Here is a 23,566-nt window from a genome sequence, read left to right as displayed (position 1 = left end):
CGCGGCAGAGCTTGAAGAGGTCGGACCTGTGTCGGTCGGCTCCGCACATTTTCGACGGCGACAACGAGACTTTCTTATCGTTGTGTGCGGCAGGCGCCGTGTAAAACGCTATACTGTGTGCGTGTAAACTGCGACTGAGAAACTTTGATCCGAGTACTGTATTTGTTTTATAGTATTATAATATAGTATAGTAACATAACAAACTTCCGAACAACATTAAAAATATTTGAAATGACCTGACATTTTATAGGTAGTAAATAAAAATAAAAAACAGCCAAGTACGAGTCGGACTCGCGCACAAACAGTTCCGTACTATTATGCACAAAACGGTAAATAAATCACGTTTGTTGTATGGGAGCCCCACTTAAATATCTATTTTATTCTGTTTTTAGGGTTCCGTACCCAAAGGGTAAAAACGGGACCCTAATAACTAAGACTTCGCTGTCTGTCTGTCCGATACTAAAAACAGAATATAAAGTGGTATTTCCTATAAAAAGGGACCTTATTGTCGATGGCGCTTACGCCATTATAAATGATGCTCCGATATAACTAAGACTGAACTTGTATAAGTTTTGAGTATGTATTACTCATCCTCCTTATGAACCCTGGCAGTATACCTAGTGGAACTAAGGTTCGGTTGACGTATCAGTCAAATTTGACAGATTGACAGTTTTTGTCATTAAATAAAACTATGAAAACGGATTATATCGCGTATATTGAATTTATAATACATCCCGACGTTTCGAACCCTTTACAGCGTTCGTGGTCAACGATATAATCCGTTTTCATAGTTTTATTTCATGAGTAACTATCGCGGTAACCGAAGACAATATTAGTTTTTGTCATTTTCAGTGAAAATTATCTTTTTGGTATAGAATTTAGCACCAAGTAACATTGTTAAGTGTAGATTTATACTATCTGTCAAAATTGACATTTTAATTCTTCTTCTTCTTCTTCTTTTAAAATTATGGCTTCAGCCCAGTGGGACTATTTCGCCAGTATCAAGGTATTGAGAGGTTTACAAACGACAAAAATTGTACGGTTGTACAAGACAGTGTACGGTAATTTGTTAGCTCTTGTAAATCGATAGCTAGAATTTACAAGAAGCACGTGGACTACCGGCCGTTGACTCCAAGATGGTGGTTAAACGCGCTTCAAAATTAATTCTCCATTCACTGCACACTACCACATTAGTTTACTGTATAATAAGCTATCGATATTACACTTTAAACAATATTAATAAGCAAAAAACAAAGTAATTAATCACGATGCTAACTATCAAGATGGCGCTCGAACCGGAAGTCCGACATTTTAATTTAAACATGTTAATTTTCACTAAAAATGTCAAAAACTGTCAAACTGTCAATTTTGACAGTTTTGACAGATGTGTCAAACTACATTTTCCATCCCATTACTAATGTTGAAGGTCCTATCAAAATTGGACAAGCCGTTTCGATATTGGATCCAAAACTGTCAAAAATGTCACAAAATGTCAATTTTGACATATAGTATACAACTACACTTAACAATGTTACTTGGTGCTAAATTCTATCCCAAAAAGATAATTTTCACTGAAAATGACAAAAACTGTCAATCTGTCAAGCTCAAATTTGACTGATATGTCAACCAAACCTTAGTTCCACTAGGTACTGCGAGGTTCAGCATCAGCTCTATCATGGGTACCGCTCTCCTAAGTGCTCATCAAGACGAGTCGGGTGACTAAAACAGCGTGTGCCTATGTTGCACCAAACCTTAGTTCCACTATGTACTGCCAGGGTTCAGCATCAGCTCTATCATGGGTACGGCTCTCCGAAGTGCTCATCAAGACGATTCAAATGACCAAAACCGCGTATGTCTATGTTGCACCATGGTTGAACCAAACCTGAATTCCACTAGGTAGTAGGTACTGCTACTACTGCCAGGGTTCAGTCAGGGTCATTTTGCTGTCTCATTTTAAAATATCACGAATTTAATTTTATTAAACGTTAATGCAATTGAGAGTAATTCTAATAAATTTTTTGAAACTTTAATGGCCATTAACGTCTCAAAAATTTAATTCTAATTAACTTTAATGCAATTGGTTAATGGCGGAACTAATGGTTAATGTAATTGATCAATGGTTAATTAAAATTAACAATTACGGCCAACACTGCTACATACAGCTAAAATACCTAGTTTCGCTACCCAAGCTGTACGGTTACCCTGTACCAAATGTAATGACGAAACATGTAAACAAGCGAGTATAATTTCTTTCTAGTATAAAATAATTCTTTTATAATACAAAAGTAAGTACATTTGCACTGGATTTAGTATTTTCGTACCAAATAAGAATAATTAGGATTTTAAAATTTAAGTACAGTTGGTGTACTTATAATTATTTTCAATATGCTTCACGAAGGATCAAGATTGTTTAATCCATCATTGTAGTGCGAGCGAGAGGGAAAAAGTAGTAGAAGGGATCGGCATACTGAGCTCGCACAGCCCGCCGCAGCGCGTAAAATACCTAAACTCGCTCAACGCCGAAATGTAATAGAGCTCTTAATAACATGACAATACGAGTCAAGGCACGCGTCTTCGTAAATGACACGATCTATACTTATTGATTACAAATATGCAGTTAAAAAATAAATAAATAGTTGTTTGGGTATATGTAACAATTAAAAAAAACAAGGTGTTTGTTAATATAAATATTTATTCAATTTCTGATGCACTAGAATCATTTTCTAAATCTATTATAAATCTATCCGCCGGCTCCACTCCACTGTACTCATTTTTGGTTCTTCCACTTCTATTACATGCTTGTTGCATTTCTTCCATGACTCAGCATTTACTTTAGAAATAGCTTCCTGGAGTAACTGTTTCACTTCCGCTAATTTAAAAGTTTTATTATTGTTGGCTACGTACCCGTACCCCTTGACTTGTGACCAAATCAAATCATCTCTATTGTCAAATCATATATATAATATGGAGGGGGTAAAAGTAGCACTGTTTTATATTTTTGTTTCGCTAGTTCATCTACAACAAACGCCTCCTAGCTATTTTTATGAGCTCTTACGACCTCCAACAAATCTTTTTTTTTTCATATCATGTGTATATAGATTCTTTTATTTTAACTAATCGATGATATCTTTCTTTCGTGATTGTGTGTTGGGTACCTTTTCTCTTTTTGTTGAATGGTATGGGGCGTTATCGAGAACAATCACTGAGCCATCTGGAATCTTATCAAGCACCTATGAGAACCAATCTTCAAATACCTCTGCGTTCATATCTTGGTGATAATCTCCTTGTTTTTTTGGTTCAAACACTAGTAACCCGCCTTCAACAAATCCATCTTCACTTCCGATGTGCGTAACGATTAGCCGCTTTCCTTTGCCTACAAAAAAAAACTAAATAAGATAAAAGATTCGAATGTTATTGTTATAATAACAATTAGTGAGGATTTTTGGCCGTAGAGAAAAGACCATGCAAAGGTTGATAACGGCAGCTGCTTTGCCATTTATACAAAATAAAGGATTTCTTTGCACAATGAAACAGTGAGGGTTTCATTGTCTTAATAAATCTTGGAAAACATACCATGAAACAGTTGATAGCGGAGGCTATTTTGCAATTTATAAAAAATAAATTATTTCTTTACACAATGAAACAGTAGGGCTTTTTTAATCAATTAAAAAAACTACAAGTAAGTCACCTGATGGATTCTTCAAGCCAGAAGATAAACCATTTATCATAGCATGTCATGCACTCTGGATCGTTGAGTCAAGCCAAATCAAGCTTTTAGTGTGACCCTCGTTTACCCATGTTTCTCGCTTCCTTCACACCTTTTAAATAATTTCGCCTCCAATATTTTATATCTTCTCGGTCATTCATAACACTATTGCGACTTCTTTTAACAAACTTAAATCCAATGTGTCTTAATAATTTGTGAAGTGTAGACCGCTTATAATTTTGTAGAGTTGTATCGCTGTTAACTACTTCCAAAATTTTGTTTAGCGTCGGGATTTCATTACGAGAAAAAACTCGTGCACTATTCTTCTCAATGCGTTTTGAGTAGGGATGTACCGACTAGTCGGGAAAGCCGACTAATCGGCCACATTTGTAGTCGGCCAAAATGGCCGATTAGTCGGCCTATTTTTAATAACAGAAAAAACAGGACAAACGATATAAACAGCGAATATCAAATGATAAATATCTATTTGGGTTGCGTACGAAATGTTTTGTACATACACAATTATTATTATCGCAATGTCGTCGCAGACCGTATCATATTTCGTATTTGGTTGCATTTACGAAAGTAGGTAATATGAATTATAGGTAATTTTATTTCTATTACTTGAGGTGTCTTTAATTAAGCTGCTATGTAGGACCTACCAACCTTACAAAACGCGGGTCTCATAAGGAAATTCTATATCACTTAAGCCGCAGAGGAATTATTACTGTTATGAGTAATGGCTTAGCACAATGCTTCTACAGCCTATGGTCACTGGGGATGGTAATAAATAGTTGAATTGTTATTCCACACGACCAGTCGTTAAGTCTTTACATCGGCAGGAAACATCTTTCAATTAGTAATTTGATAAATATCGCGACACAAATGGTTTTTGCTGTGTTGGACCAGCTAGAAAATAGTGAATTTTTATCGCGGTAGACCCGTTAATATCATTAAATATGTGTACAAAACGCGAGAGTTTAGTATTACATAATAAGACAAAGTTATTGCAGTGAAAATCCCTATGTAAACATTATAGAGAAAGTAATGATTACAGATTCGGCCGACTAGCCGACTAGTCGGCCGACTAATCGGCCACTTGAGCACCGATTAGTCGGCCAGTCGGCTAGTCGGTACATCACTAGTTTTGAGTAAAGCTATCAGTCGTGTTTAGCACAGTTTTTCGCTGTCTTTCTTTTTTAGGTGATTTGAGGACATTCATAGTTTTTTGTCTTTCAGTATATTGTACACCGATACCCAATGGATACCTAATGACGACGCAACAGTCCTCGCAATTTAATTTCGTGAGACATTTGGAGCCTCTTTGCCAAAAGTATCATACACTTTGCATATCATCACTTTCTCATGTGACAAAAAAGGCTGCCTTTGCCTCTTCTTAGGTGAGTTTGCTGAATTTGCCATTATAATTCACTCAAAAACAGTCCAAAACACTAGCCGAGTCACACAGTAAGCAGGAAACAGTCCAATAATACACAAGCCGAGTCACACAGTAATCAGGGAAGTCCAGTAAATAAGCCGAGTCGCAAAATAAGCAGAAGATAATCCCGTAAACGGGCCGAGTAACAGATAACTTAAACGGGAATCAATACAAAGGAGAGCAATTGGAAATGTCCGCACCATACAAAAGACAGAGTTGACTGTCATGTAAACTCACCCGTTGCACATGCATCGCCCTTATCGCTGACCAATCACGTGCAGTCTGAGTTTTCTGGTGCTAGCTTGTTAACGTGGACAGAGTATACTTACTTACTTAATGGCGCAGCGACCCAAAATGAGTCTTGGCCTCCGACACGAGTATACGCCAGTCGTCTCGATCCTGTGCCATCTCCCGCCAGTTATCGGCATGGAGAGCGCTCAAATCTACTCCAACAGCATCGCCCCGGCCAGGACAGAGTATAGTAATTTTTAATGTAGTTTAGATAGAAGAAGAGTTAATTGGTTAATTTACTGGTACTTAATAAAATGTTTACTTCTTACATTGAGTCCTGTCTTGGAATTCATTAAAGTTGTCATGCACAGCATTATTGATGGAGTCCGTGTGAGCCCACACCGTCTGTATTTGTTCGCGTACCACGCGCACGGGACCCTGGAGTGCTGTCCTTATGTAGCCAGATTTCTTTGAATGTCTTTTGGTTTCTTCAAATCTGGTACAACAATCGAATATCACATAGTCAGTCGATAAATATAACGGATCTAAACTTATTTCCTGTTACCTGTGTATGTGTATATAATCAATTTGACAGAATTATATAACACAGGCGCTAGTGTCGGAAACAATACGTACTCGGCGTATTCAGCATGCGGTGCTTCATAAATCGGTAGTTCTGATGGCCTCATTGGCGCAGGTCTCTTTGGTTCGTTTGGCTCATTCTTAACGGGAGTAGCAGCATTCACCGACGGCATCATAGCAACCAAACCTGAGCCTAACACGACTGCACGCAGCATCTAAACAAAATATACTTAAAATAATTTACAAACATGTGTGTTCTACAGTAAGCGTATTGTAAAAATATTTACCTCTGTATAGATTAACTTCTATTAAAATTACATATATACTGCCGATAAAACCAATTTATAAATAAATTTGCCCAGCTACTCGGAATGATCCGATCCGACCGATCCGGATTGACATTGACACTATTGACAGCTCATTGACAGTGACAAAACATACCTTTTTTTCTCAGGGTCTTTCTGAACAGGCTAAAGCACTAAGTCATACTGCCTGTGAGTAACCTCAGAATAATGACTAAAGCAAAGAAGCCGGGCAAAAATAAAAGCTTGGTAAAAGATATCGTATTCACAACACGCTATTACTTTTTGTCTATGTGTGAGTGAGACAACAATCCGCAAGTTCTTTCGTTTTTTTCAGTATTGTCATAAGATGAACTGAGGGAAATGTCAAATGGTCCTATGTGGTTCGAATATAATCCAGCCAAATAAAATATATGTTCGTTATTTCAACTGTAACAACTTGACATAGTCGTATTATTTTAGTTGAAATATTTCGGGAATTTCAGCGGTCATCTTGGTTTATTTTAATTATATTGTTGCTATTCCTGAAAGATTGTTGGAAAACGTGCTGAGTTTTTATTTGTAATGGTTTGAAGTTCCCTTTGTGATAATGTCTTGTGTGATCGAGGGCTGTAAATCGCATACAGGAAGAAAAGAAAATACGCACGAACCGATAACCTTTAATCGGTGAGTTTTGTTCAATTTTGAAGAAATTAATTGATAGGACCTGACCCTAAACATAGAAATCGATATGTTGTTTATGTAATTATTACTTGCATTCAAGTCTATATAGATTTTTGCATATATATTCGAACTTTTCTGCTAAGTATGAAAGGTTATATTTTTGGCATAGTGATGTATCGACCTCAGATCAATAACCTATCGACATTTACAGCTTTTTTATAGTTTGGCCCAGGACTGTCTCATTTTAATTGATGAGTACAGTCAAGGGCATAAATATATATACATTCCCAAAGTCTCAAAAATATGTGTACGCTCAGACAATAAAATCGTGTTCACATATTTTTAAGCCATTTGTCTGGATCGATATTTTTGCCTTCGACTGTACCTATAGTTTTCTTTGTTCTTACTTACTGATAGATTGTGTTTGCCAGACTATAGTATAATACTAAAAACCGGTCAACTTTTTAGTATTTGTTGTTATAGCGGCAACAGAAATACATCATCTGTGAAAATTTCAACTGTAACGAAGTATTAGTAATAGGGTCCCGTTTTTACCCTTTGGGTACGGAACCCTAATAAAAAAGACATTAATGATCATTGATGAATGTTCCTTTTATTAATAAAGCGGGTAAACTGAATATGTCACACAGAAGAATATTAAAGCTTGCGGCAATGGTATTTACGCTTAAACAATCTGGTATTCCACCCAATCTCGCGCGTAAACTTGAATGGAAGCCTAACCGAAAGTTGAAAGGTTTGCGTGAGCAACAAGAGCGTCTCTTCCACTACTCCGGCTTCAGTCTTTTGGAGGCAGTTTTCGTTATGCTGCGTCTAAGTGCTGGAACAATTTGCCGCCACCAGTAGTTAACTGTAAGTCCCTGGCGGTTTTCAAACTACGTTGCAAGGCTTATTTACTGGACCTCCAAAAGGAAGTAACGTACACTTTTGGTTGAGTGACCTGCTCAATAGATATTTAAATTTAGCACTTTAGTTAGCACTTTTTTATCCACTGCGCATTGCTCGGTTTTGCTATCATGTCCTATATGTAATAGTGTAAATGTTTATACTGTCCTTAGCTAGATACAAGTACGGCGGTGGCAGAATAACAGCGTCCGTTGCTAAAAACCTTTGGGGCTGCTGTGCCCCGAAGCCTTTTTGGCACAGACATCAGCTGAGCCACCTTCCCTTTCAATTAGTTTGTAAGCATTATCGTGTACTTTTATTATGTACCTATGTTACAACTTCTTGAATAAACGTCTTTTATTATTATTATTCTTTTATTTATTTTTAGTCTTAGGCTAGGCTTTTTACAATATGAGTATAAAAGTAAAATATACAAACACTTACAAAACATTACAAAATTATATAAACACATTATAAAAAACCTAACCTAGGGTGCCGCCGGCAGCGGGGCAGGGCCCAAGCTGCCGGTGGTCAGGGCCGCAGAGAGAGGAACCGGCGGACTATCCGCGCCGTGTCCAAGATCACCGCCTTCTGCATCTGACCCTTGATCCAACCACCTAGCGAGAGTCTCTCAAGGTGTTGGTCGAGACTCTTCGCTATGAGACCGTTCGCTGAAACGACTATCGGTACAATGATCGTCGAATCAACATCCCACATGGCGGTTATCTCGTGAGCCAAGTCTAGGTACTTACTGGACTTGTCCTTCTCGGCTTTCACGAGATTCTCATCATGGGGGATGGTGATGTCGACGAGCACGGCCCGGCGCTGCGATCGATCTATTATCACAATGTCAGGCTTATTGGCTACAATAGTCCTGTCAGTGATGATAGATTGATCCCAATAGAGCGTGGCACGACCATTCTCGAGAACTGGCATAGGTAAATACTTGTAGTACGGTACTTCGCGGTCCACAAGGCCGTATAGAAGAGGAAGTTGCTGGTGAATAATCCTAGCTACGAGATTATGTCTGTGCAAGTACTCGCCGTTAGCAAGATGAGAACAATCGGAAATGATATGCCTGAGTGACTCTCCGGGACGGCGGCATGCCCGACAAATGTCGACCGTACCGTCATTCAGGATATATTTCCGATAGTTGTTCGTCATCATAACTTCGTCCGCAATTGCACAGGCAAAACCCTCGGTTTCTCCGAAGAGGTCCCCGAATCGTAACCAGTTCGCCGACGCGAGCAGGTCTACATCCTGTCCCGTGAGGGCCTTGTAGAACCGCCCGTGTAGCACCCTACTCTCCCATACCGCCCTGCGGTCCGCAGTACTTTGTACCACAGGTTTGTGCCAGTTCTCGTTTGCCAAGGAGAGCGGCGTGAAGTTCCTGTCCACTGCCACCACATCACGATGCATCCCACACTTGTTGTTAAGGAAATAATTCCTGAGATTGTACACCTCGCGGTTGTGGAGATCTTTGGCGTTAAGGAAGCCTCGACCTCCACACTTCCGTGGGATGTACAATCTCATAACTGACGAGCGTGGGTGTAACATACGGTGTGTGGTGAGCAGTAGACGGACCCTCCGATCCAGGGCGTCCAGCTCGGTCTGAGTCCACCTTAGTATGTCAAAGGAGTATATGCGTAGGGGCATTACCCAGGCGTTGAAGGCGCGCACTTTGTTGCCTCCTGACAAAAGACTGTTAAGAACTTTTGTGAGCCGACTGAAAAAAGCGCTCCTTCACCGACCGTCTAATACTCTCACCCTCAATACCCAACGACTGTGACATACCAAGGTATTTATAGGTTTCTGATTCAGAGATAGATCTGAAAGACATTGTCTCAGAAAGTTGTAAATTTGTTGAATTTACAACCTCCCCCAGCTGTACATGCATAACCGCACACTTATCGACACCAAATTCCATTCTGATGGCGGTACTGAAAACTTCTGTGGTTTTTAATAGCACCATCAAGTCTTGGTTATTTGGCGCAAATAGTTTGAGGTCATCCATGTACAGAAGGTGAGAAATGACTTCACCCTCTCTCCGAAGCTGGCAACCTAACCCTGAATCCTTCAGCAGGGTGCTGAGGGGATTCAGAGCTAGGCAGAACCACAGGGGACTCAGACTGTCACCCTGAAATATTCCTCGCTCGATCCTTATAAAGTCCTGCGGGCCAGGGCGGTCATCCCCACCTCCTGGTTGACGAAGGACTGTGATCCACTGCTTCATACACGCACTTAGGAAGGATATAAAAGCTGCATCAAGTTTATACAGCTCCAATACCCTTCTCAGCCATGAGTGAGGCACCGAATCATAGGCCTTCTTATAGTCAATCCAGGCGGCCGAGAGGCCCCCCCCTGTTCCGCCGAACTTGCTGGCATATGGTCATGTCTATGAGGAGGAGCTCTTTAGTACCACGGGACCCAACCCTACATCCATTTTGAGCGGACGCCAAAATGTTGTTAGCGACAATGTGCGCGTTGATTTTTGCTCTCAAAATGGATGTAAGGAGCTTGTAGAGTGTAGGCAAGCACGTGATGGGTCTGTAGTTCTTCGCTTCCGTGGTACTACCGGACTTGTAGAGCAGGAAGGTCACACCAGTTGTTAGGGAAGGTGGGAGGGAACCGAGCTCTAGGGCTTGTTGGAACTGCGTTGCCAACCGTTCGTGCGAGCATCGAAACCATTTTAGCCAGAAGTTGTGCAATCCGTCCGGTCCAGGACTTTTCCAGTTCTGGGCCGTACGGATGGCACACCTTACGTCGTCGGGGCTGATGGTAATAGCCCCCATAGGTTCGATGTTCTCGCACTCACGTTCGACAACGTCTATCCAACGGCCCTCCGTGTGTTCAACAGGCACTGACCAGATGCTACGCCAGAAATCAGTCATGGCAGTAGCATCCGGCAACCGCATGTCGGACACACGAGGATCGGCTTCCTCCCACCTTCGGTATACCTTCCTTTGGTCACTTTGAAAGAGACGATTCTGCTGGAATCGATCCACACGCACTCTGTAGCGGCGAATACGGTTTGCCCATGCATAGACTTTCTGCTTTAGGAAGTCGAACCGCTCTGTGACATTGCCCATGTAGTCGCGGGGCCTGACATCCGTCCCCGCGAACGCCTGGTTCACAAAGCGCATTACTCGGGGGCGATTGTTGCCCCCCCTAAAGCAGATCAACTTTGCAATGAGAGTCCTAAACGAGCTGATACGTCGCTCGGTCCGCGCTTGCCATGCAGGGACACCTCCGGCGGTCCTAGGTGCACGTTCAGCGTCCGGGAACTTGACTCGAGCAACACGGCACGCCGCGATGGCTCCGCAGTACATGATCGAGTGCGTATCTTCTAAATCTTTACTAGTCCGTAAATGTGGCTCTAGTAAAGCGTTTAGGGCTCCCACTAGCGCTAGATTGCGTCTATTCATAGGCAGACGTGGTAGTCGTGGCCTAGAGTTGGTTGTGGCGCGATACTGCGTAATCGCCTCTTCCAAAGTCCTCCTCAATTGCTCATTAGCAGAAGTACTCACACTCGCACAGTCCCCATCGTCGGTATTAAAATCAACCCGCGGCGCCCCCGGTGCCAGGTCGGGTGCGGGCACCGGATCCGGCGACGTGGCGGGCAGATCCCGTACCGAGGTGGAGTCCGCGCGAGCAGAGAGAGCCTCCTGGCGAAGCTGATCAAGTGTCGCGTCATCCAACCGCTTTAACCGTTGAATGACGCGCACCTGGTCCGATAGTCGCTGCTCCGATACGGTGATGGTAGGTTCAAGTGCCTGAAACAGAGGCAGCATCCTTGAACGATACGCGGACAGCCGGGTTCCCCCCTCTGTATCCCCATAGTAGGCGCGCATGACGTTCTCATTCATCGATTGAGTCCATCGCATGCGACGCACTACACCACCGGCAGCGGGAGCCGTGGGCGGGGCAGGATGTCCCGCAGGCCCCAAGCGTGCCGGCAGCGGTGGCCACCCTCGTCGCGCAGGTGGTCGTGGCGGCGGCGGCGGCGGCGGCCCGCACTCGTCGCTCGACTCGCTAGTGTCGGGCGCGGTGGCGAATTCATTATTATTATAATATTGTTGGTCACAAAACTCAACTTTTTATTTCAGATTTCCAAAGGACGAGGAATAGGGGATATTACTGCAATGTTCTGCCACCAGAGTGCAGCACTAGCTTTTTTAGTGCACCGTAGAGTAACTTATTCATACTGTACCTTTAACAGGTTTTTGACAAGTTTTCAGGGGACCTACCGGAAAACTCGAATCCGAAATTTCGTAATCTAGCTGCCTCTTTATCGCTCGAATACGCAAGAGTGACAGAGATGTTAGATAACGAAAGTTCGATTTTCTTGTTTCGCGATAAACCCTCAGATTGTGAGTGGCGCCACCTACGCCGAGTTTCGCGTAATATTCCCTATTATTAAATAAAAAAATATATTACACGAACGTTTTTTTTTTTCATTTCCTATTTGGTACAGTCAGCTGCAGAGAAAAGGTACCCCACGTCCATAGTAATTTACAGAACTTTGTATGCAGGGGGGGTGCCTTTCCTCTGCAGCTGACTGTACATGACTAGAAACTATACTTGATTTTAGCATTAGAAAAAACGGTAAACCATTTCCACGTGTCTTTTTATTGACAAGTTTTTTTATAAATATAGCAATATTTTACTTATGAAAGCAAAAGTATGTAAATGATCGTATATTATATTTGTTGTGACTTATTTTCAGTGTTTTTCGATAAAACGACACGTTAAGATCGCTCGCCTTCTTTCTAATGATAAAAAAATGAGAGGTATAGTTAGACGATTCCGAGTGGTAGACTGCAAATGAGATAAAAGCTATATTAGGTACATGCATTAATCCTCATATCAGGCGGCTCTTTGATTCCAAGGATTGCATAATTTTTATACTTTTTAATGATTTTTAGAATATGAAAAATATAAAAAGTATAAAAGTTATGTAATCCTTGTATTCCACTCATTTCATTTCATTTCATTTCAACGAGCCGCCTGCTACAGATTTCTTGAAATTGCCGCTTTTTTTCAGGTTCAACTTTCATCAGCCAGACTATTATCAATTTGCCAATTTCGTGATTATTCTTTTACACGGCACATAAACTTATGCATAATTTATCGATATAAAAAGTCGACACAGTTACATCCCTAGCACATTATCAAACTTATGACACCGTACGTAAATGAGAATTAAGCATATATGCATCTCTTTTCGGCACATTATCTAATTCGTAAGGAAGTAAAATACATATTTGCGAAGCATTTTTTACCACAGAATATATAATAGTACTAGGTAGTCTGGCCAAAAAGAGTAGAAATTAAAAAGTGGCAACACTGTAGTGTCGTCCCTTTTTCTTAGACTGATTTGAAAGGGACAACACTACAGTGTTGCCTCTTTTTAATTTATACTCTTTTTGCCAGACTGTACAGAAGGTCGCTCCAGACTACGCGGCGCACCGCGATTCGCGCACGAGTGTGGCGGTACCTTAACAAAACGCGTCTACTAAGGGCCCTCCACACTCATGCGCGATTTGCGCGAATCACGAATCAAGCAAGTAACTCGAGCACACATAGCAAGCGCCGAAGATGATGATGAAGTCAAGCATTAAATGGCAAAACAAGATGATGATGAAGCATTAAATGGCATAACACTAAATCATCTTTGGAGGTCAGGTCCTGGTTATTCCGTTGTGAAATAGGCCGTTAAAAATGTGCTAGTGTATACAGCATTCGCAAAGACTAGCAACGAGCGACCAATGAGGGCTAACGCGTATGAATTCGCCGCTAGGGGCGCTAGTGTAGATGGTGGTCTTTTCCATAGTTCGAAATGTCAAATGTCACTTGTCACTTCAATGACTGACAGCTGTTCTTTAGTCTTTTGGACCACCATCAACAGAGGTGCCAACTGGTGAGCAAAAAAACGATAGCCCTCATTAAAAATGTCTTGTCAATGTCATTCATATCATGGAGACTATATAAAGGAGCCAAATCTCTATGTATGAAAAGTGTCCATCAAAAAACAGTAATTAGGCGGCGCCACTATACACCGAAATACTACCAAAAACAACCTACGTAATTTGGTCGGGTTATTTGTTGCCTTATATGGTTCATGTTATACTCATGTCCTAGAGCCTAACTAGCGCCACCGGAGATTAGGAACTATTATTTAAAGCTTAACGCGGTCACTTTTGCAACAATTCTGCCATAAGAGATTGGCATCCTTTCTATACCATCCATAATTCATATAGTTTGTCAAGGGACTGTCTCATTTCAAACATAGACAGAGAGAGTCATACTATCTTTGTCTTACACTAGTACTAGCACCCAAAAGAAAAGGATGAGTATAGTTTTTTTGTTCCTATTTACTGACAAGATTTGCTTGACCAACTATATGTTCCAGGCATGGAGGCTATATAAAGGAGCCAAATCTCTATGTACAAAAAGTGTCCATCAAAAAACAGTAATTAGGCGGCGCCACCACACACCGAAATACTACCAAAAACCAACCTACGTAATTTGGTCGGGTTATTTGTTGCATTATATGGTTCATGTTATACTCATGTCCCAGAGCCCAACTAGCGCCACCGGAGAGATTAGGAACTATTATTTAAAGCTGAAAGCGGTCACTTTTGCAACAATTTTGCCATAAGAGATTGGCATCCTTTCTATACCATCCATAGTTCCAGGCCATAATTGTTTGAAAAAAAAAAATTGTCATTCATGTCATGTCATCTCATTTAATCTATTCTTTTTTCATAGTGCTGCTGAATGCAGTCGTTTGTGCCGTGGTGAATACTAAAATTCAGGTTCTGGATTTTCTGTGCAAAATTAGCTGTAGTTAGAGAGGTTAGTGCCATTACATTATAATCCCTTGTATTTATTTAGAAATATTTTTTACTTGCAATTTTGATTGTCACAACCTTTGTGATGGCGCCGAACAATTACAAAGATACCTAATGAGATTCACAATTTTCGAATCAATATTATTTTCATTTCTCATGCTCTGAAAATGGGTCGTTGTTGTTCTAAGAAGTGTGCAGAGAATGATACGTTTATGCACTAGAGCATCTTTCTTTTCACTTGTTGTACAATTTCCAATCTGAAAATGAACTCCCTATTCCATAAATGGAGATACTTTTGCCTAGGTAAATTGTTAATTGAAAGTACCCTCAAAAAATACTATTGAATTTTATACTTAGTCGTGTTTTTTAAATGCACATGTATTTTACTTTTCTGGTATTCGAAATGAAAAGTAGAGTGTTTAACTCGGGTGAAAGGCACCATTTCAGTCTCGGACTATTGGCACTCACTGCGTTCGAGCGCCAAACTACCTCGACAGCAATGGGTGCCTTTCATCCCTAGGTTAACAATCTACTATTTCTGTTTTGCTATAAGTCACTTTCAGTAATACATAGACGTTGTGATTGTAATAAGGAGTAATGTCTGGAATTCGCACCGGACGCGTGAGTAAGCATAGGAGAGGCCATCATATGAAGACTCGGCCAGGTATTCCAATCTCGCATGCTAGTTTTCGCTTTTCACTCTCGTACACTGCGGGTATTGATTTCTGCTTGATGATTTTCATTTATGTAGTGAGCAGCTTATTTTATAAAAGAAGCAAAGCAAAGCCATACTCAAAACTTACATATATTTAGTAAAATAATATCTAGCTACTTGGCCCTTGTAACATGAATGCCTTGATAGTTAATAATGACTTACTAACAAATTAACTTGACTTGATCCAGGATCATGAGGTGCATGATATGCATAGAGTGATGGTCTCTTAACTCAAGTTGGGAGCAGTTGAGATGTCACTCCACTCACTGCTGAAGACTCTGGGATGAAATGGTACACCATCTGTATATATTCTATAATATTTACTATTGACCTACCCACCTTCCCTACTCTGCTTCTTTACTTGCATAATTATATATGTATATAGTCACAAGTTTATTCCTTTCCTAATAATAAGGCCTCAGTGAGTCTTCAAACTAAGTACATCTGTACAGAATTATATTAACAAAGGTATATTTTTGTAATAAGTTAAACCATAACTATTAATGGTAGTTTGTTATTTTGATTATTTTTGTTTAATTTTCATTATGCATGTTTTAGATTGTTATATTTTAGGTAAATGACTTAAGTCATTTTAGTGTTCAGTACTAAAACATAAATGGGGCATTTTCAATGAAAAGGGACCTTATTGTCGATGGCGCTTACGCGGCAGGGCGCCGCGCGGTATTGTATTTATATGGGAGTATCGTTAATAATGGCGTAAGCGCCATCGACAATAAGGTCCCTTTTTATAGGAAATACCACATATTGTTTAGTGAGTATATTTGACAGTTGTTGTATGGTTGCACAAATGCTTGGAGAGTTGTGAGGTGTGCATATTTTGAGCAAATATTGTTTAGTGAATGTATTTGAGAGAACAGTTGTTGTATGGTTGCACAAATGTTTGGAGAGTTGTGAGGTGTGCATATTATGAGTAAATATTGTTTAGTGAATGTATTTGACAGTTGTTGTATGGTTGCACAAATGTTTGGAGAGTTGTGAGGTGTGCTTATTTTGGAGAGCTATGCACATATTTAGCAATTGCAAGCATAAAATTATGTAAAAGTATTGTTAGATATATAGTACAAGCAAAGAGGATTTAATAAGATAGAGTGGTACTGTCATAGTAAATTTTGTAACCACAGTAAATTCACTGCCATTTATCGACATACTTCAAAACTAAAAATGAAGTTTATAAAAATACAATAAAATGTATTTAAACATGGATAAATGATTTTTTTATTTAATTCATTATTTTTATATGATTTGACCCATGTTCCTTCACTGATATGCGTTAAAATTATAAATAACAAACGAAACCGTCAACGCCCTCTATCCGAGAGTAGACCAAAGGTAGTGGCTTCATCTGATCGAGAATCAAATTTTCGTTATTTTCTAGGCACGTTTTTTCCTTAGACTGTATCCATCTATTACCGAGTTTTATCTTTGGTACAAGTTTATTATGTTTCCGCTTATACTGACCACCCGCTTACTATGACGTTCTTTTCTTACGGTGCCAAATTTGGTTTTCATATAAAATAATACAGTAACAGTAGTAACAGTAATTCTGACGGAGCCGTGCCGTGCCGTGGCAGTGGCACGTGTCGCCGTCGCCGTGTTGTGCAAAGTGCCTGTGTCCTAATCATCACAAAAGTCGGTGACATGTCAAATCCTGAGGCTGAAATGAAATTCTAGTATACAAATTACATATTAGCATGATAAACTATAATATTTTCAACTATATTCAATATATATTTCGCTCCAGTAGTCCTTTACTTTCTATTTATTTGTAATTTTATGTGCCCAAATTATGGCGTGTTCAAGCTTTAGTTCAGACCTGGACCAGAAACCAGAACCGACTTAATATTTAACAAGTTCATTCTGTCACTATTAAAATGTAAAAAAAACAGTCGACCCTTATTTAATGCAAGGAGGAATGTAACAGTTAAATTCCCAGCAACCGTGCATGATCATAAAGGGCATCGCCGCGCCGCGCGTGTCGTGAGTCGTGGATGGAATGGAATGGATATAGTGTTTGCTTAATGTGTACCTAGTTAGGGGTGTAGGACACCCTTTCTTGAAGTTTTTAAATCCGGAAATGCGATAATTGGATGAATATTTACTTCAATTTGGCCACAATCGCATTTTAAAAAACCATTACGATCATAAAAGACCCTGAATCCCGGGATTATTATTAACGTTCCATCAGGAATCGTGATGAGAGGCCACTCGTGTGTATTGTGTATGTGACTCATCATTACCGAGTCATCAATAATTTTCACCTTTTGTTCCTTGTACGTTTCAGGTCTGAGAATGATGGCAATTATGCAAGACGGAAAGAGTGAGGAAGTTCCGAAAGAATTTCTCGAAACTGGCAGGACGGGGCGCCGGAACGCGATGCCCGACATCCTGCACCCGCAGGGCGCCGAGTGCACCACGGCCGACCTGCCCTCGCGGCTGCAGCAGCTCGCCACTACCGGTAACCACAGCACAGGTCTGCCCCCCGGGCCCTATCGGGGGTCTAACAACATGACAAGTAGTGTAAACCGTTCGCATAAAAAAAACCGCAAATCGATGTACAGGTTAGCCGTTTGACACACGCATACTAGAGGTCAAAACAAAATTTTTGACCCACAGTTCCTTAAAAAAATTCCCTTAGGAGGGGAGTGCTGAAACATTATTTTTTGTATGGGAAAAAATTTTTTTTCGAAAACCTATGTATGTGTGGTATCACACGAAAGGGCTTTTTGAGGCGATTCTATTCTGAGCTAGAGTATGTCCCGTAGCTCAGTGTGCCGCTTGGCAAAGGCCTCCTCTAGCTCTTTCCATTGAGGTCTGTCGTGGGCCACTCTTCTCCAGTCCGGGCCCGCTGTGAGTTTGAGTTCATCCTCCCATCTTGTTCGAGGTCTCCTCTGGCCCCGTGTACAACCTCTTGGATACCAATCTGTTACTATTTTGCTCCATTTTTCCCGCCTGTCTCTCAACATGTGGCCAGTCCATCTCCACTTCTGCTGATCTATTTTAGTGAGTATGTCGGTCACTTTTGTTTTTTGTCTCAGGTCTTCATTTCTCACTTTGTCTAGTCTGCGTGTTCCCGTCATACTTCTTTCCATTGATCTCTGGCAGTACTTAAGCCTGTCTCGGTGCTCTTTGTTGAGTGCCCATGTCTCACATCCGTATGTAATGCAGGGTAAGATACATGTGTTAAATTTCTTTTTATGGTAATGCTGAGATTAGTGGACTTCATGACTTCCTTCATAGACCAATATTTTTTCCATCCATTGGTAATTCTTGTATTTATTTCTTTGCTAGTGAGGTCTACCGGAGATATCAGTTGGCCAAGGTATGTGTACTCTTCTACATAATCTAGTAAGGTCGTATTTATTTTTATTTCTGTTTTTATTGAATTGGTCATTAATTTTGTTTTTGTGGTGTTCATTGTTAAGAGGCCGTAGTCGATTTTGGAGCAAAAATTTTAAATTGATAGATTTAGTCGTTGAAATTATACACGTTTTGTTACATAATATCTAAATAACAAGTATTGGTTTCTATTAGCACGTCTTCTCATCTTGCCTTTTAATAATGAGGTCTCAAGCGTGCGTCACCGGTATTATATGAAAAGAAGGGGCAGTTTTTAAAAATTCATCAAAAATGTATGGTGGTAAATTATACAAATTGATGTATAAGAATAGTTTCAACAAATGTTGTAGATTGTTTAAGTATCAAAATTATGTTGAAATTAAGTAGATTTTCAGAGAAATTGTCACTTGTTTTGAAGTAATTTCTGGAGAAAATTGATTTCGTCTAACTTTCATTTACACTACTTCAAAGTCATAATAATAAAAATGTAGTCTGATAAACGTCAAGTACAGGATATGTGTAATACAAAATTACCATGTTTAGCAGTCCAAACTTTACGAAATTTACAAATAAGAGCGACAAAATCAGTGCTTTACGCGCGTTTACCTAAACGTCCATCAAAAACGCAAACATTACTAATTTAGTGAGTCTGTTTTCAACAAATTGATCTGATAAAAGGTAAGATAAGAAGATGCGCTAATAGAAACCAGTACTTGTTATTTCAATTAGGTAACAAAAGTTGTACAATTTCACCGACTAAATCTATCAATTTTACATTTTTGCGACTGAAATCGACACCGGCCTCTTAAGCCAACTTTTTTGCTTTCCTTGCATAGTGACTCGATCATATCTTGCAGCTTCTTTGGATCTTCTTTAAATAATACTATATCATCTGCAAATCTAAGGTGGTTTAGTTTCTTGCCATCTATGTTCAGACCCATGTGACTCCAATCTAGTTTGCGGAAAATGTTTTCAAGGACTGCAGAAAATATCTTGGGGGACATTGGGTCTCCTTGTCTCACGCCTCTTTTCACTCTAAACTCTGGGCCAATTTTTTCCAGTTGAACTCTTGCTTTGCTGTTTTTATATATGGTTTTGATGACGTTAGTATATATCTCCGGAATACCTTGACTTGACAAACTTTCCTCCATGGCTTTGTGGCTTATGCTATCGAACCTATCGTGTGTGGTATCATACGAAAGGGCTTTTTGAGGCGATTCTAAAAATATACTACATCAATACATTTCAGCCATTTTTTTAAATTAAAACAAAAAGAATTTTCAAAACATACCAAGTTTGGGCACCTCCAGATACGATATGGCTGATTTTCTTTTGTACAATATACCACAAATGATACGTGATATCCTCATATCCAACCCCAAGAAAGGAATTTTGAAAATATTATCATTAACATTTTTTTTTTTTTTCAATTTTACAAAGTGACACAGTTCTACTTCAATACCTATTTTACGAGACTTATGGAACTGTACTGTAGATATGATATGGTACATATTAATCATAAAATGATACGTAATATCGATATATCCAACGAGAGATACAGCTTTAACCCTTTAACTGCGCCTTTTCATCAGTTCGTATAGTTTAAGTTTTTGACACAAAATATCAAGGTTGTATCCTTCAGAGTAACTGAAACCTGGTTAACGGATTTGCAGGTCCGAATGATAAATGTGAATAATTATGAAATGGCATCCCATTTTTGTAGAACTAAAATTAAACATGGTGGTGTTGCAATGTTTGTCAGAAATAATATTTAATTCAGAGTAAGAAACGATATTAATAAAATGTCAGTCGAAAAACATTGTGAGATAACAGCAATTGAGTTAAAAAATCAAAAAGTGCTCATTATAACTGTATATCGCACAAACTATGATTTAAAAATATTCGAGGAAACCATTTCAAAAGTATTAGCCAAAACTCAAAGTGAAAATAAACAAACCATTGTCACTGGTAACTTCAACTTACACTTTTTGAAGGATTGTTCTACTGTTCGTAGTTTTAAAAATATTTTAAGAACTTTTGGTTATAAGGCATTATTAAACGAACGTTGTTTATAAATTTTCCTAATACGGCAGTGGAAAGCAGAGTCCTGAAATATAAACTGTCAGATCACATCTCGATTAAATTAACAGTATAGAGCCGTGGTTTAAAACAAACAAGCTGTAGGAAAATGATAACTAGAATATTTAACAGCAATAATTGCAACTATTTTCATTATTTGTTCAATAAAGATGTTAGCCTTAAGAACTCTGTACTAAATGAGAGCAGTGCCGCCAATAAAGTAGAAATTTTAATGAAAGGGATCACACACTACTATAACATTGCTTTTCCTGAAAAAGCAGTCAAAATTAAATCAAACTGTAATTCATGGGTGACGAAGGGTATAAAAACTTCCAGAGATAACTTAAACACGATGGAAATGGTCCAAGATTTTTCACCCACTGAGGAAAGGAAAGAAAAAATAAAAACTTTCAAAAAACATCTCAGAAAAGTTACGCTATGTGCAAAAAAATTAAGCCTTTCTAAGAGAATACAAAAATCGTCAAACAAAACTAAAGAGTCGTGGAAAATTATAAAAGAGGAAGCAGCAAACGAAACAAAAACGAATACAGCCAGACCAGAAAAATTGCTCGACAATGACAACTCTACGTACACGTCAAACCAGAATGAAATGGCAAACATTTTTAATAAGTTTTTCGTGACCGTTCCTCACAAAATAAGTGGACATCTAAAGGCATCACAAGAAACAAGTGCAGCATATGTAGGCAAGTGCAAAGTGCCAGCAAAACCAATGGAGTTCACAGTAGTAACCCCTAAAGAATTATGGACAATAATAAGGAATTTGAAATCCAAAAAGTCCAAAGGTGTGTTACAAATGGATACAAGGTTCCTGAAAATAATAAGCGTAAATAATAACGCAATGGAATTACTTCTAGATTGTGTAAACAGTTGCATCCGAGAAGCAGTTTTCCCGGACGTGCTCAAAACTGGTAGAGTAGTGCCCATATACAAAAAAGGAAGCACGTCGGAACCAAATAACTATAGACCAGTTTGTATATTGCGTGTGTTTTCTAAAGTGTTAGAAATGGCTCTAAAATCAAGAATAGTGGCTTTCTTCGAGAATAACAACCTCTTCACTTCCTGCCAATTTGGATTCAGGGCCAAAAAAAGTACCGGAATGGCAATCAGAAGGGTAGTAGATTTCGTACTCGAATCCTTGGACACGTCACAACAATGTGCGAGCATGTTTTGTGACCTGTCTAAGGCGTTTGATTGGTTGCGACATGATATTCTTTTACAAAAACTTGAATACTACAGATTCAATGACACGGCCCTAAAAATGATGACCTCTTATCTGAAAAATCGTTGTCAGGTTGTACAGGTTGGGACATGCATGTCAAGCCTAAAAAGCACAGATGTGGGTGTACCTCAAGGTTCAATTTTGGGCCCTGTGCTATTCCTGATCTACATAAACGATCTGAAAAGTAACATCCCAGATTGGGCACAAGTTAGTTTATTTGCCGATGATACACATGTCGGAGTCAGGCACAAAAATATAGATGAGATGGAGGCACAGCTTATACAAGTCAAGCATATTCTACAACAATGGTTTCAATCTAATGGTATCGTATTAAACACTGACAAGACGATAACTATAAAATATAAATCAAACTTTAGAAGAGATGAAAAAGCATCAGAAATAGTATATGCTAATTCAGCCAAATTCTTAGGATATATGGGAATTGGGAATTGAACTAAAGTAAACTCCACGAAATATCTAGGTGTAATGCTGGACCAGCGCATGTCGTGGTATACTCATACTGAATATGTAAATATGAGAATACGAAAACTGATATGGCTATTCAAAAAGTTAAGACACATTACAACAAAAAATCTATTAAATCAGTTTATAACTTTAGCTCAATCAGTAATGTCTTACTGCATATCAGTGTGGGGTGGCTCAGCAAAAACCAAGTTTCTGGAAGTTGAAAGGGGGCAACGTTGTTTACTAAAGGTTATGTACTCTAAGCCATACAGATTCCCAACGAAAGACCTCTACCACCTAAGTGACTTACTAACAATGAGGAAGCTGTATGTACTGAGTCTAACAACGAGACTACATAAAACATTACCATTTAACCCACAGCTGCTAAATCGTAGAAGAAAACATAATGTTGCCCCCATATCAACTACAAAATCTGTATTTGCTAAGAGACAATTTGGAGCGCAATCTGCATATGTGTACAATAAAATAAACAAAATACTAAATATATACAATTTACAACAACTATATAAATGTAAAAAAATATTGACCGAGTGGCCTAAAATACTTAACTACGAGGAGAAGAGGCTCGGATATATTAAATTAAGTTGATATTAACTTAAACTCTAAAGTACCTACGTATCAGTTTTAATATAATAAGTAAGAAAAGATGGCATTTTACTTTAAAGTACCTATTGTAAAGAACCTACGTATATATAAGAAGTGCCGATTAGTACATCACCTCACCACCTGCACTCATACACCTACACACACACACACACACACACACACACACACACACACACACGCACGCACGCACGCACGCACGCACGCACGCACGCACACACACACACACACACACACACACACACACACGGGGCTTCCTGATACAGGTATAATATACTTAAAAGGAAGTCCCAACCTACTACCTTGTAATGTAACATTTTATTAATGAAATAAAATATTTTCATTTTCATTTTTCATATAACTGATGACAAACTGACACATAAAGAACATCTAGAAAAACTCGGTAA

General features: G+C 39.3%; 2 protein-coding genes across 5 annotated transcripts in view; one reads left to right on the top strand and one right to left on the bottom strand.

Annotated features, from left to right (window-relative positions):
• LOC134754417 (MICOS complex subunit MIC27) overlaps window positions 1–6,373 on the bottom strand; it is a 28,595-nt gene extending 22,222 nt beyond the window's left edge. For both annotated transcript variants that reach the window (XM_063690740.1, XM_063690738.1), the window contains exons 1-3: window positions 6,245–6,373; window positions 6,012–6,172; window positions 5,705–5,871 (exon numbers count right to left, since the gene is read on the bottom strand). In XM_063690740.1, the coding sequence (XP_063546810.1) occupies window positions 5,705–5,871; window positions 6,012–6,172 (328 nt within the window). In that variant the 5' untranslated portion in view covers window positions 6,245–6,373. The remainder of the gene's footprint in view (window positions 1–5,704; window positions 5,872–6,011; window positions 6,173–6,244) is intronic.
• An 8,177-nt stretch (window positions 6,374–14,550) lies between these two features.
• The window catches only part of LOC134754454 (uncharacterized), a 33,286-nt gene continuing 24,270 nt past the window's right edge, over window positions 14,551–23,566 (top strand). Inside the window, exons 1-3 of one of the 3 annotated variants that reach the window (XR_010128892.1) lie at window positions 14,551–14,683; window positions 15,583–15,685; window positions 17,697–17,836. Coding sequence is in view for 1 of the 3 variants with exons in the window: in XM_063690787.1 (XP_063546857.1) it covers window positions 15,277–15,343; window positions 17,697–17,870 (241 nt within the window). In the remaining 2 variants the exon portion in view is untranslated. Of the gene's footprint in view, window positions 14,684–15,220; window positions 15,344–15,582; window positions 15,686–17,696; window positions 17,871–23,566 lie in introns of those variants that run through there. The other 2 variants (XR_010128891.1, XM_063690787.1) reach the window with 2 other exon arrangements.

This window comes from Cydia strobilella, chromosome Z (assembly GCF_947568885.1).
Source record: "Cydia strobilella chromosome Z, ilCydStro3.1, whole genome shotgun sequence".
Lineage (NCBI taxonomy): Eukaryota > Metazoa > Arthropoda > Insecta > Lepidoptera > Tortricidae > Cydia > Cydia strobilella.
The sequence above is the reverse complement of the archived record's forward strand: the minus strand, read 5'-3'. Positions and strand labels throughout refer to the sequence as shown.